This window comes from Ictalurus furcatus, chromosome 19, assembly GCF_023375685.1.
Source record: "Ictalurus furcatus strain D&B chromosome 19, Billie_1.0, whole genome shotgun sequence".
Lineage (NCBI taxonomy): Eukaryota > Metazoa > Chordata > Actinopteri > Siluriformes > Ictaluridae > Ictalurus > Ictalurus furcatus.
In genome coordinates, this window is record NC_071273.1 from 26677988 (window position 1) to 26692987 (window position 15000).

Consider the following 15000-nt stretch of genomic DNA (forward strand, 5'->3'; position numbering starts at 1 on the left):
TTGCAGGAATCTCATCTAGTTTGTCCTCTGCAAGGTCCTATAGTCTTTAGCAACAATGCTGTAAGATTCACGTCTTGTTTCAGTAATTACTGTAAGCATATGCTCTTTAAGAAAAGATTTATAGATGTATTGCCAACTTTATAGCCAAATAATCAAAACAACATTTATAATGTGCAGCTAGTTATAGAAATAACCCTTTAGGAGCAAAGTGTGGGGCATGCATATAGTTATGAAATTTCTGGGGAAAAATTCTAAAAATTAACAAATTCCAAAAGCTATTGAAATATATTTTATAAACAGGCCATAAAAGGACAGAAAGGTCAAAATATATTCAAATTACTGTCATCACAGCTCTATTTCACAGCCTCCTGTTCTTCCTCCTTTAGATGGTCCTAGAAACACGTCAGTATCAGCATCTCCATCTGCTTCAGTGCTTTTGGGCAGTTCAGTGTCTCTGAGATGCAGCAGTGATGCAAACCCAGCAGTGCTGAACTACACCTGGTACAGAGAGAACGGAGAGCAGATAGGAACCGGAAACCATCTCACCATCAACACCACTGATTCTACACACAGTGGTTTATACTACTGTAGAGCTCAAAACCAGCACGGAGATCACAACTCATCTGTCCTCCTGGATGTTCAGTGTGAGTCCTGGTTTTGTATGTCATAATATTTGTAGGAAAGGGAAGTGGTAGCTCAGCTGTTGAGATGTTGGACTTCTGATCGGAAGGTTGTGAGTTCAAATCCCAGCACTGCCAAGCTACCACTGTTGGGCAGGTGAACAAGTCACTTAACCCTCTCTGCTCAGTTATAGAGATAATTAAAGCCAGAATGTATTCATGATCTGTTTACGGCTGCACGGTGTGCGCATGTACCACTGTAGCTGAATCCCATGAGGAGTGTTATATTATGCAGTGCAGTTATATGGTAATTTAGTGTTATATTCAATTCAGTTCAATTCAATTTTATTTGTATAGCGTTTTTTACAATAGACATTGTCTCAAAGCAGCTTTACAGAAATATCAACATGGTCTACAGATATTAAAGGTGTGAATTTATCCCAACTGAGCAAGCCACTGAGTGGCGACGGTGGCAAGGAAAAACTCCCTAAGATGTTTTAAGAGGAAGAAACCTTAAGAGGAACCCGACTCAGAAGGGAACCCGTCCTCATCTGGGTAACAACAGATAGTGTGAAAAAGTTCATTATGGATTTATATGAAGTCTGTATGGCCTTAGAAGCAGCCGTAGTCCAGCAGTCTGGAATTGGAGTAGATGAGAGCTCCATCCAGAGGTAGGGCATCCGAAACGGATCAGGCAGGTCCGGAGATCAGAAAGGATCAGGATCTCTAGTATGGACCCTGGAAAATGTTTGCCCTTCATTTTTTAATCGTTAGCGATATTCAGAATCAGCTTTATTGCCAGTTATGTTTACACACTCAAGGAATTTGTCTTGGCCACAGGAACTTCCAGTGCAGAAAAAAAGGAACATTACACTATATATATATATATATATATATATATATATATATATATATATATATATATATATATATATATAATAAAGCAATGAAATAAAATATAATACAATATTAAAGACATAGCAAAAATAGACAGGATTATGTATGTGCAGATGTGCTATTTACAGATGTGCTATTTACAGATGTGCTATTTACAGATGTACAGTTATGTGCAAATGGAGGTATAGAATGTGCTGTGTATGTTATATACAGTTTGTGTAATGAAAGTGGAATGAATGTACAGAGGTATATAAGATAATAATTATTTAAAAGGATTCAATAATTGTTGCATTAAATGCACAATGAAGAGGCCCTGTTGGCAGTTTGAATTGTTCAGGTGGGAGATTGCCTGAGGGGAAAAGCTGTTCTTGTGTCTGGCTGTTCTGCTGCTCAGTGCTCTGTAGCGCCGACCAGAGGACAATAGTTCAGAGAGAAAGTGGGCTGGGTGCGAGGGGTCCAAAGTGATGATCTTAGACCTTTTTCTCACTCTGGAGGTGTAAAGTTCTTGGAGGTTTGGCAGTGGGACACCAACAATTTTCTCAGCAGTCCTGATTGTCTGTTGTAGTCTCTTTCTGTGAGATTTGGCGGCTGAACCAAACCAGACAGTTATAGAAGCACAAAGGACAGACTCAGTGACAGCTGAGTAAAACTCTCTCAGCAGCTAATGTGGCAGGTTGAGCTTCCTCAGCTGGCGAAGGAAGTATAACCTCTGCTGGGCCTTTTTCAAAATGGAGTCTATGTGAGCGTCCCACTTCAGGTCCTGAGAGATGGTAGTGCCCAGGAACCTGAATGACTCCACTGCTGACACAGTGCTGTTCATGATGGTGAGTTGGGGGAGTGCAGGGGGTTCCTTCTGAAGTCTACTGTCATCTCCACTGTTTTGAGCGTGTTCTGCTCAAGGTTGTTGTGACCGCACCAGGCAGCCAGCCATTCACCCTCCCGTCTGTATGCAGACTCGTCACCGTCGTGGATCAGGCAGATGACTGTGGTGTGATCTGTACACTTCAGGAGTTTAACAGAGGGGTCCTTATCAGTGCAGTCGTTTGTATACAGAGACAAGAGCAGAGGAGACAGAACACATCCCTGAGGAGCACCACTGCTGACAGTGAGGGTCCCGGATGTGAGCTTCTCCAGTCTCACTCACTGTTGTCTGTCTGTCAGGAAGCTGGTGATCCACTGACAGAGAGAGGTGGGCATGGAGAGTTGGGTCAGTTTGTTTGAGAGCAGTTCAGGCATGATGGTGTTGAAAGCTGAACTAAAGTCCACAAATAGGATCCTTGCGTATGTCCCTGGTCTGTCGAGGTGTTGCAGGATATAATGCAGTCCCATGTTGACTGCATCATCCACAGACCTGTTTGCTCTGTAAACAAACTGAAGGGGGTCCAGCAGGGGTCCAGTGATGTCCTTCAGGTGGGCCAATACCAGTCTCTCTAATGACTTCATGACCACAGACGTGAGGGCGACAGGTCTGTGGTCATTCAGACCAGTGATTTAGTTTTTTTGGGAACCGGAATGATAGTGGAGCATTTGTAGCAGCTGGGAACTTCATACTGCTCCACTGATCTGTTGAAGTTCTGTGTGAAGATGCGGGCCAGCTGGTCAGCACAGGTTTTCAGACAGGCAGGTGAAACACCATCTGGGTCGTCTGTTTTTTAAAAACACGGCCCACATCTTCCTCACAGACCAGAAGTGCAGGTTGAATAGCAGGAGGGGGGCTGCAGGAGGTGTTGACGGCTGCATGAAGTGCAGATCAGAGTGAGGGAGGGGTGTGAGACCGGGCTTTTCAAACCTGGTGTAAAACACATTTAATTTGTCAGCCAAATGCTGATTCTCATCAGAGTGGGGTGATGGCTTCTTGTACTTGGTCTCAAACCTTTCCACACAGATGCAGGGTCATTGGCCAAAAACTGGTTTCCCAACTTATCTGAGTAGCTCCTTTTTGCCACTCTGATCTCCTTTGTTAGTGTGTTCCTGGCCTTGTTGTACAAGACTTTATCCCCACTTCTGTAAGCAGCCTCTTTGGCATGACGAAGCTTTCTGAGTTTACACATGGTTTATCATTATTGTATGATAACAATGTCTTAGTAGGGATTCACATATCCATCACAGAAGATGATGTATGATGTTACGGTGTCTGTGAGCTTATCCAGGTCTGTGGCTGTAGCTTCAAAACACTCCAAACAGTGCAGTTGAAGCAGGCTTGTAGATCCTGCTCTGCTTTGTTAGTCCATTGTTATACAGTTCTTATTACAGGTTTAGCTGATTGCAGTTTCTGCCTGGAGGTCGGTATAAGATGAACTAGACAATGATCAGAGTGATATGCATCCTTTACTGTGGTGTAGCAGTATCCAGTGTATTACTGTCTCTGGTGGTACATGTAACATAATGTCTGTATTTTGGCAGTTCAAAGGAAAGATCCACTTTATTAAAATCCCCAAGAATTATTATAAGAGAGTCCGAGTGTTGTTGCTCGGTGTCTGTGATCTGATCAGCTAGATGTTGCAGTGCTGCGTTCACACATGCATTTGGAGGGATGTAAACATTCGCTAGAATGAACGAGGACAACTCCCGCGACAAGTACAAAGGCTTACAGTTTATGAAGAGCGCCTATAAATTAGGACAGCACATATTCTTCAGGGTTGTTACATCTGTACACCACCTTCCGTTAATGTAAAAGCATAATCCACCGCCTTTTGTTTTCCCTGTTAACTCTGTGATACGGTCCGCACTGAACAGTTGAAAGCCCGGCAGATGTAGTGCGTTGTCTGGAATAGCTTCACTTAGCCAGGTTTCAGTGAAGCACAATGCAGCAGAGTTTAAAAAGTCCTTGTTTGTGCGGGTGAGGAGAAGTTCATCCGTTTTTTTAGGAAGGGATTGGAGATTCACTAGATGGATACTTGGGAGCGCAGGATTGAAGCCACTGGAGCTTAAATCAGTGCACCCTCATTTGCATCTGAGCACGCATTTGAACAGCACCACTGCTTCTCTGACTAGAATGTCTAACAAAACGTCTGAGTAGTCAAAAACTGGAAATTTGTTGTCCGCTGTGTGTTGCCTATGTTCAGAAGTTTGTCTCTGGTAAAACTGATAGGAATAGAATTACTAAACACAGGACAAACAAACAAAAACAGTAAAAGATTTGGAGAGCACAACGAGGCTGCCATCCGTGACTCCATCTTGGTTAACCATTGTATGGTTTTCTATAAATCCTCACAGGTAACAGCCCTTATTTAAAAAAATGTGGTTACATATTAGTAAGACCTGGAAAGAAGTTAAATAAATCTTGGCTACAGATTAAAATGGTATGATTCTGTGGCCACAAGAAGGAGATGACATTTGGCTACAACGGCTACAGACTGGATGCGCTTTTCTGCAGAAATGAAGAATATTACTAAGCTGCCAGATTACCCTAGACCAGAGGTATTAAAACTTTTCCCCACGTTCCAGTTTTTAAAAACACTATTTGGAAAAGGTGATAAGAGTTACAGAGAAAACGTCTGGGTTACGCATGTAACCTTATTCCCTGAGAAGGGAACGAGACATTGGGTTTAGCATAACACTATGGGAGCGCCCTCATGTGAATGACCGGTATCTGAAGCTTGTGTAAAATCATGCCTCTATTTATAGGCCTGCCATGATCAGGTGACGTGGCAATTAAACGCGTCGCGTGATATACATATATATATGGCACCTGTGAACCGTGCTGTCAGCCTCTCTTATCTGAAGCCAAGACGCAATTCACAGGCCTACCCCGGTATGACAAAGCTACTCAAGGTCTCGTTCCCTTCTCAGGGAGCAGGGGTACATGCGTAACCCAGACGTTGCGTTTAGCATAACACTATGGAAACGAGAATACCCACTCCATCATACCGAGGGTACGGCCTGTTCAAAAAGACCCAAGCCTGAGGGTCATTGCAAGACACTCAAGTCCAGGGTGGAATGAATATCCAGGCTGTAATATCGAATGAATGACATTATATACATATTTAATGATAGTTAAGTTGGACAAACGCTGATGGACTTTATTTCACATTTTCAGTGAACTCAAAAATCTCCATTTATTGTGACAGAATGTGAGAGCACCACATCTGGGCATATTTCAAGCGAAGACTCAGATGTTCTTAAGTTGATGGAGCAGCCAGACAAGCTGCCTGTTTATTCACACAACTCTCAGTTCAAGCTGAACTCTTTTAACTTTTACACTGTTTGCCGTAGTGCTTTCATCAAGTGGTGGAACCACCACTACACTAAATCCCCTGCTTCATTCTGCATTTCCTCCCTCAGATGGTCCTAGAAACACGTCAGTTTCAGCATCTCCATCTGCTTCAGTGCTTTTGGGCAGTTCAGTGTCTCTGAGATGCAGCAGTGATGCAAACCCAGCAGTGCTGAACTACACCTGGTACAGAGGGAACGGAGAGCAGATAGGAACCGGAAACCATCTCACCATCAACACCACTGATTCTACACTCAGTGGTTTATACTACTGTAGAGCTCAAAACCAGCACGGAGATCACAACTCATCTGTCCTCCTGGATGTTCAGTGTGAGTCCTGGCTTTGTACACATATGCAGTGTTTATTCCATTTAAATTGAACACTGGTGCTATTTCCTCTTTGTTGAGGTTCATTTGTGCAGGTAAGAACACAGCAATCAGACTCAGCTGCAGACCAAAACAACCGTCCGAGACCATCTCAGTTGTATTCTATCTGAATACAGCACTCTATCTGAGATCCGAGCACCGATGCAGCCTTTGAAGGAGTTGTCCTTGTGAAGTGCAGTTTGTTCAGTGCTGATAAATGCCAATTGCATCTCGGTTGCTTGTTGGACCCAGAGAGAGTGAACAAAGGCTGATGAAGACCTTTTGATGGTTTGCGGTCTTGACATATACTCATCTTACGTACTTCCAGTTGCTATAAAGTACTTCAATAAAAGTGCACCCCCTATCTTTGGATGCATAGTACATACATAATATTGGAGCCTGATGATTGAGAACATATTCAAAGAGTGTTAGTCTGGTTGATGAGTGGTCTAGGTAGTTCTGGGCATAACAAAGAGAGTCACTTGTACCAGTCCCCTGAATTCAATTCAAATTACATTCTATTTGTATAGCGCATTATATAGAAATATATAAATTCCAGATATAAATTTTACATTTATAAATCTATCCCTAATGAGCAAGCCAGAATCATTGGAAAAACACCCTGAGATGAAATGAGGATTTTCATGTGACGAGAACTCCAAGCAGAAGTAGAGCATCAGAATTGATCAGGCAGGTCCGGAGAGCAGAAGGCGTGTGGATCACTGCTATCTCAGGAGTAGCATGTGTAGCTGAATAAATAGAGAGAGAGAGCGAGAGAGAGAGCGAGAGAGAGAGAGAGAGAGCAAGAGAGAGAGTGAGAGAGCAAGAGAGAGAGAGAGAGAGCGAGAGAGAGAGCGAGCGAGCGAGAGAGAGCGAGCATAACTAAAATCATCATCAAAACTTTTATTACAGACTCAAAGTCCAATTAAATACAAAAGAATAAAATGAGCAGCATACATAAAAAAAATTATATATATATAATTCATACAAATCAGTGTGTTACAAAGATGCAACGGTAGCAATGTCTCCACAGCTTGGACTGGTAGCGTATAGTACTGACCCTTATATTCGATAAGTCCACAATGGTTTCATTTTCAGACTTGTTGAGCCAGCAAATAAACTTATACAAAACATTTCTTAAAACAGCATGAAAACTCCTGCAGCCACAAACATTTCACTCGCACTGTACCATCGAGGTTTCCTTAATAAAATTCTCATTGAATCATTATAAGCTACTTGAAGTCTCTTTAAGTTTACTATCCTATAGTTTGACCACAAATGTTCAGTGTAGACTGGTGTACAATATGCTTTAAACAAAGACATCTTCACTTCATATGTACCTGCATGAAACTTGTGTAAACTTGTGTCATCTGCCCAGTAATAAAATATCCAAGATATTTTACCTTCACACAAACATTAAGATTCTTTTCAGACAATTTAAAAACAGGAAAGTTTAGACATTTATCCTCTTTAGTTCTGCAAATCATAACAACACTCTTACTAGCACTGTATATGATATCATGTTCAAAACCATACGCAGAACATAAATAGAGGAGCTGCTGAAGACCAGCACTACTAGGTTCACTAGAATATTTCCAATCATACAGCCAGTATTACAGGCTTTCAGACATTTCAACAGATCATTAATGTGGAGATTAATGAGAACTGGGGACTAGATCCTCCCTTGCTGACCCCAAAAGGGGCTGAAACTTCACAGCCCCATTTTACTTGCACGGTCTGATGAGCATACCAGTACCATTATTTACACGATCAAAGGCTTTAGATGCATCAATAAAACACATAAGAACTGATGAGTTTTTATCTCTATAATTATTTACAATTTCCTTTAAAGCATATACTGTATGCACGAATCAGTGCCATGTTTAGCTTTGAATCCAAACTGGTTATCTGCAAATTAATTAACACTATTATCCTTTAGAGCAAAATCTTTTCTAAAACTTTTGATAAAATACTGGCTAACGCTATGGGCCTATAATTATCTAGGCTACCCACCTTACCAGCTTTGTCCTTACTAACTGGCAGTAACAATAAGGACAACATTGAGTCTGGTAACAAACCATGTATCATAAAACCAGTAAAACATATAGCTAAAAGAGGGACTATCCTCTTACTTCCATATTTAAGGTGTTCAGCAGAGATATGGTCTAGACCACTTGCTTTCTTATCAGGCAGCTTGCTTATAGCCTGGTGCACCTCATGTGAATTTATCATTATTGCTTCATCTCTCTCAATATTATCCACATAATACAAGTAATTTTGGACACAATTAAATAAACTGCAATAATGCTGTCTCCATAACTCTACAATATTATCAGCACCAGAGACTCCATCTACAGTGCATGGAATAGATATTCTGCAATTGTTCAGAATTCTTACTTCTTTCAAAAAATCAGTAATATTGTTATTTAATAGCTTCTTAGCCATAGAATCAGCCTCAGTGCTTGCTAATTGTTACAAATGAAACCAATACCATACTTATATCTTGCATTTGTAAGTTTCTTGTACTCACACTCAGGCTCTTGTCTGGGTCTACCTGCCATAACGCATGATTTAGTAGCTTCTCGAGCTTCAGCATGGTACTCAGCTACATACTCACTCCAGCCTGGCCTGGTATTCTGTTTCTTATTTTTAAGCTTTTAGTAGGGTTTACTACATTCATCCAGGACACTCACTATATCATTATACATAGCAGAAATCTCTCCCATGTTTCACATCTTTACAGTTATCATCACTGCACTTATTGGATCCCTAGGCTAATACATATTGCTCAAGAGCTTGTCTGTATCAATATAATAAGCTAATATGTCTTCCTTTGTGAGGATTGACCAGTCCAGTTTTATTATATTGGCATTGCTATCATTACTGGATATTGAAGTGAAATGCCCAACATTTATTGTCATAGCAACAGGTATATGATCATCTGTTGATGCCCATATAAAATACTCATACCCTCCAGTGAGGCATGTGCATCAGCTGTACTAATACAGTGATCCAGCCATGACGTAGTGTTCCAGGCCTCACTAATGTAATCTTGACAAAACTGAACAAAATGATTAGTAAACTCAAATAATGTGTTTTTATCTGAAATGTCAGCAATCATATCCCCAATGATATATACACTAGAGGAAGCATTACTTTCAGTAAACAAATGAATAAAGACAAGTCTATTTAAATACTCATCCTCATTCCGATGACATTCATAAGGTGTATACACATTTAAAACGACAAATTCCCTGTCCTTATGAGTAAACTGTATTGCAATACTCCAGTTAAAACGGAGAACCAGAAGGTAACACAGACATTAGGGCGCTCTGGGACATAAAACAGACAGCCACTCCACCATCAACAAAAGGCTGGACTTAAACTTTACTCCCAAATGCTCCATACACTTCCTTGGAACAGACTCAGCTTTTTTATTATGCAGAGAGAACACCTGAAGGGGCATAAGACAACATAAAAAACAAAAAAACAAAAAACAACTGATCCTCTCTGGTGCACATGCTGTTACTGTCTAATTCTGAGAGGTCAGAAAAGTCCACCAAGAGGTATGACCAAGGATATTGGGGTATGGGAAGTGGTTGTAACAACCACTTGTCACAACCGAAAGTACTTCTGAACCGTACCCTGAGCAATGGGTAACTAATATTGTGTTGAAAGGAGTTATTTAGACCCTATAAAGTCAGGATTATATTTACTTTTAACTATGCATATGCATACACAAGATGCCTGCTGCTTGTATCCTGTGGGTTTTTTTTTTTTTTTAGCATTGCTAGTGCAAGTCCTCATAATTAATGCTATGTGTCTGTGTGGTGCAACATTAATATAAATAGTTGGGGCAGTATAAGACCATGTGAAAGTGTGTCCACAAACAAACAAAATAATATTGTGTCTGGAATGTAAAACTTTTCCAGTGGCGTGTCTGGAATTACCAGGTGCCTGGTCATGGCCTCCTGCTCATTGTCCCTGAATATGAGGGTGGCAGAATATTCTCATGATTCTTAGATTCAGAATTAATATGTTTAAGCATCTGTTATTGTGTTATTTAAACAAGGGTGATCTGTAATAGGGTAAAAAATGTGGCCCATGTGGCTTGGTGAGGTTGTTGTGGTTCATTTGTGTGATTGTGATGGATGCCTTCACATGCAACCTGTTTCAATAACTTCACCAGTGAAGTGACTGATATACTCCTACAGGCTGGAAAACACAAAAATGTTATAAATATAAACTAAAATGTTGAGCATATCGCTCATTGACAAAAGACTGGAATACCATAGGGTATTGGTCAAGCCATATGGCAAAGTCAGTTATTCCTAGTCCCCTGCTGTGGTCCCTGGGCACAGAGAATGGTTGTTCAGCGCCCTACAGCTAATGTTGCCACTCCTCCAGGGTCACCTTAATGCAACTTATAATGATTTCTCCAGTTTAAAAATTATTCAACCCCTATATATATATATATATATATATATATATATATATATATATATATATATATATATATATATATATATATATATATAATGTTGTAGGGTTGTAAGGAGCAGGAAAACGCAAAGCACCTAGTCAGTCTCTCTCTCTCTCTCTCTCTCTCTCTCAGATGCTCCTCAGCTCTCTCCCTCCTCCAGCTGTAACACCACTCAGGATTTGATCATGTGTTCCTGTGAGGTTCATGGAAATCCGTCTCCTAAACTGGAGTGGCGTGTCTCTGGTCAAAATTCTTCAGCCACCAGTGAAGAGTCTGTGAACAAAACAACCTCAAGAAGCTTCATCTCCATCCGTCAGTCATTTACAGACGTGCTCACTCTGCAGTGTGTTGGCTCCAATAACCTGGGCATTAGCACACAGTTCTTCTATTTTAAGAAAGTGGCTCCTCACTCTGCTAAAGGTGAGAAACACCAAAACATCTCTAATTTAAACCGTCACAACTTGTTCTCTTCTGTTCCATTGACTCCTATTGATCTCTTTAGATTTCAAAGCAATACAAATATATTGGTTATTCTATAACATGAAAAATACTGATGAAAATTAATCACTAAAAGTGTTAAACAAGACAAGAAAAGATAAGATAAGATAAGACTTAATTAATCACAGTTGGGAAATTCCAGTGTTACAGCAGCAGAACAAGAGACAATAAGCAATATAAAAGACAGTATAACAACTGGAGAAAATTAAAATGTTCATTAAAAAAACTATACAAAGGTATAAAGGTGCAATAAAAATGAACTTTATATAAGAAAAAGCCCCAACCCTCTGTGATATACAGTGCTGGATCAGTGGTGCTTTGAGTTAAATACATAATCAGTGCTGCAGATAACTTTTAGAGGATATTATATAATATCCTATAAATGTGTACTTTAAGTAGAATCATCAAACTGTTCTTGAACAATTCTGTAATATTTATTCATTAATAATGTATTAATTCTCATTCACTCCAAACTCCTTTTTATTAAGTTTCAGGTGTGGATATTTCCTCCGTGCTGATTGGTGCTGCTGTTGGAGCTTCAGTAATGATGATGCTGTGTGGTATATTCCTGTGTGCAAGGTGTGTTCACTGTAAAAATGTTTACTTTTACTCTGATACTGTAGGATTAATAACAAAGAACATTAGTAGAAAATTTTAATTAAATTTTAAGCACAATTTGGATTTAATGTAATATTATGAATGGAGATTTTTCTTCAGGAGAGTGAATCCTTCCCAGTCTGGACGAGGAGACACAGCAGGATTCATTTTAAATGACCGGGTTAGTGTGAATGATCAGGCACAGATATGAGAGCTATGAGTACTTCATACAAAATGTTGAAATACTGGATTTTATTTCCTGTTGATTTCCACAGGCTGTTCGTCAGGAAGAAGAAGGAGAGTCTGTGTATGCGAACAGACGAGTTTCATCAGAGTCTCTTCATTACTCCACTGTTAGGTTTCCAAACAGAACAGCCAATGAGAACACAGATCTTCCCTCTCTCACTGCCGACTACGCTACCGTGCACCACGGCTCCAAACAACAAGATAACAGAAGAATGACAAAAACTGAGGTTAAAGAAAGAGATTCAGAGCAGATAAAACACTCAGATGGAGATGAAGTCCTCTACGCACAAGTTAAACCTCGTAAAAGTGAACGGAAAATGTGAAAAAAGTTACATTGTTTAGCTGTTTTATGTCATTTATGTAAGTAATTGAGATTAAGTTTATTGCATTGGTGAAAGAAGTTGCAGTCTTTCGTCTGAGTATTAGTAAGTATATATAAAAATGTTATATAATTTTTAATTGCTATATTGGGGCAGTGGTGGCTTGGTGGTTAAGGCTCTGGGTTACTGATCGGAAGGTCGGGGGTTCAAAGCCCCAGCGCTGCCAAGCTGCCACTGTTGGGCCCTTGAGCAAGGCCCTTAACCCTCCCTGCTCCAGGGGCGCTGTATCATGGCTGACCCTGCGCTCTGACCCCAACTTCCTGACATGCTGGGGTATGCGAAGAAAAGAATTTCACTGCGCTGTAATGTATATGTGAGAAATAATGACTCATTATCAATGTGAGTTACAAATCTACCCATGTCCTTTTATTTCATATGAATTTATGATTTTTGTGAAAATTATTATTATTATTATTATTGTTGTTGTTATTATTATTAATAATAATAACAATAATAATAATAACAACAACAACGATAATAATAATAATAATAATAATAATAATAATAATAATAATAAAAAACTGTTTTTCCTTTATTGTGTTTTGGATAATATAATTTCAAATGTTTATTGGTACTTCGATCTTATTGCTTATTTCTCTTTAAATCTTAGCTCTTGTCTGAAATTTTGTTTGAGACAGATGGAAAATGGGAAATAAAAATGAAGTGATCTTTGCTTTTAGACATTTTTGCATTGTTGTGTAATGATTGTGTGTATTATTGCTCATAATTATAACCATACAGGAAACTGTATTGGTAGAACCCCTAATGTCTGACCCTGACTCCCTATCAGTATTCTTGTCAAGTCTATAAATGGCATCCAGGGCCAAACTTACATAGTAACCCTAGTCATACTCCAAAACCTCTCATTCTAGTGAGAGCTCTTTCAATACTATTGGATGCATTAGAGATAAACACAGTCTCAGAAGGTTTGGTACTGCAGTTACAGATAAGGAGTATTCTACTAGCATAGCTCTTGAGATGTTAACATCTTATTATAAGCGCTTGTAGTGGAGGCCCTGGCCATGCAAGTTGCACATGATCATTAGGTCACATGATTGTACCTGTACTAGTGTTATGGATATGCCGGAATCGCCGTCGAACTGCAGTTTCCAGAATATAGCGTGGCCTGCCACACGCTATCATCACAAACACTGATGTTCATGTTCACCTGATTACTGATTGCACACACCAGTCATAACCTCAACGACATTCACAGTATATAAGGACATACAGTTCACACTCACCTTTGTGAAGTACACTCCCCTCTGAAAGTACTGGAATAGCAAGACCTTTTTTTTTTTTTTTTGCTATACACTGAAGACATTAGTGTTTTTTTTTTCTTTTCAGTTTTCATTTCCTGATATTTACATATAGAAATAACTTAGAATATGGCACCCAATTCCATGGTGAGCAAAAGTATATGAACAGATAGTCTTAAAGTAAATTAAAATAAATAACACGTAATATTTGGTTACATATCCCTTGCTTGCAATTACAGCATCAAGCCTGTGACGCACTGACACCAAACTGTTGCATTCTTCTTTCGTGATGCTTTTCCAGGCGCCGCTCCTTTCACTTGTTTGTTTTGTGGGGGTTTTCTCTTCTGTCCCTTTTCAGAAGGTGAAATGTTGCTCGATTGGGTTAAGGTGATTGACTTGGACAGTCTAAAATCTTCCAGTTGTTTCCCCTGATAAAGTCCTGCATGTGTTGTCAGTATGTTTTGGGTGATGGTCTTGCTGCATGATGAAGTTCATCCCAATTAGATTGGATGCGTTTCTCTGTAAATTGTAAAAATTTCGCTAGACTTCTGAATTAATTTTGCTGCTACCATCATGAGTTCCATCAAGATTAGTGAGCCCATTCCAGAAGCAGCCATGCAAGCCCAAGCCATGACACTACCTTCACCACTCTTCACCCATGAGCTTGTATATTCCAGTATGTTGTATCATGAGCAGATCCTTTCTTTCTTCACACTTTGGGCTTTTCATCACTTTGGTAGAGGTTAATCTTAGTTCCAGAACCTTTGTGCTACATCTAAGTATTTCTTTGTGAATTCCAATCTGGCTTTCTGATTCTTACTTCTGATGAGTGGTTTGCATCTTGTGGAATGGCCTCTATATTTGTGGAGGTTGTTGGTGATGTCACTAACTATTGTTTCTTCACAGCTCTCACCCTCAACTGCTCACTTGTATAAATGAGATAAATGTAAGTCATTCTGGATAAGGGCGTCTGCCAAATCCTATAAATGGAAATGTAAGTTGACTGGTATTGCAGAACTGTGATCGTGTGTGTGTGTGTGTGTGTGTGTGTGTGTGTGTGTGTGTGTTAGTTTCTTCTCCAGGTGATCTTTCCTGAACAGAGAGATGAAATCAGCAGAGAAACTCGTCATCGTTTGTTTTCTGTTTAAAGGTTTGTGTAGAATTTATATTTAATGTGTGACCTGATAACGTAAGTGTGTTAAACTCAGGCAGTAAGTTCAAGGTCAAGTTCAAGTGTTTTTGTCATTTCAGCCATATACAGCTGGTACAGTACACAGTGAAACAAAACAACGCTCCTCTAGGACCATGGTGCTACATAAACAACACACTAACTACATGAGACACAGAACTAATAAGATCTACACATTCTACATAAAGTGCACGTGCAGACGTGTGCTAACAACACAGGACAGTACAATACTACTAAAACAGGACAGTAGGTA

The 15000-nt window shown here is 39.8% G+C and overlaps 1 protein-coding gene across 2 annotated transcripts in view; it reads left to right on the forward strand.

The window, feature by feature from the left end:
- The window catches only part of LOC128623486 (myelin-associated glycoprotein), a 27141-nt gene extending 14492 nt beyond the window's left edge, over positions 1-12649 (forward strand). The window contains exons 10-14 of one of the 2 annotated variants that reach the window (XM_053650570.1): positions 5802-6059; positions 10711-10998; positions 11565-11655; positions 11794-11854; positions 11949-12649. In XM_053650570.1, the coding sequence (XP_053506545.1) occupies positions 5802-6059; positions 10711-10998; positions 11565-11655; positions 11794-11854; positions 11949-12242 (992 nt within the window). In that variant the 3' untranslated portion in view covers positions 12243-12649. Of the gene's footprint in view, positions 1-5801; positions 6060-10710; positions 10999-11564; positions 11656-11781; positions 11855-11948 lie in introns of both variants that reach the window. The other variant, XM_053650569.1, reaches the window with a different exon arrangement.
- The last annotated feature ends 2351 nt before the right edge of the window (positions 12650-15000 follow it).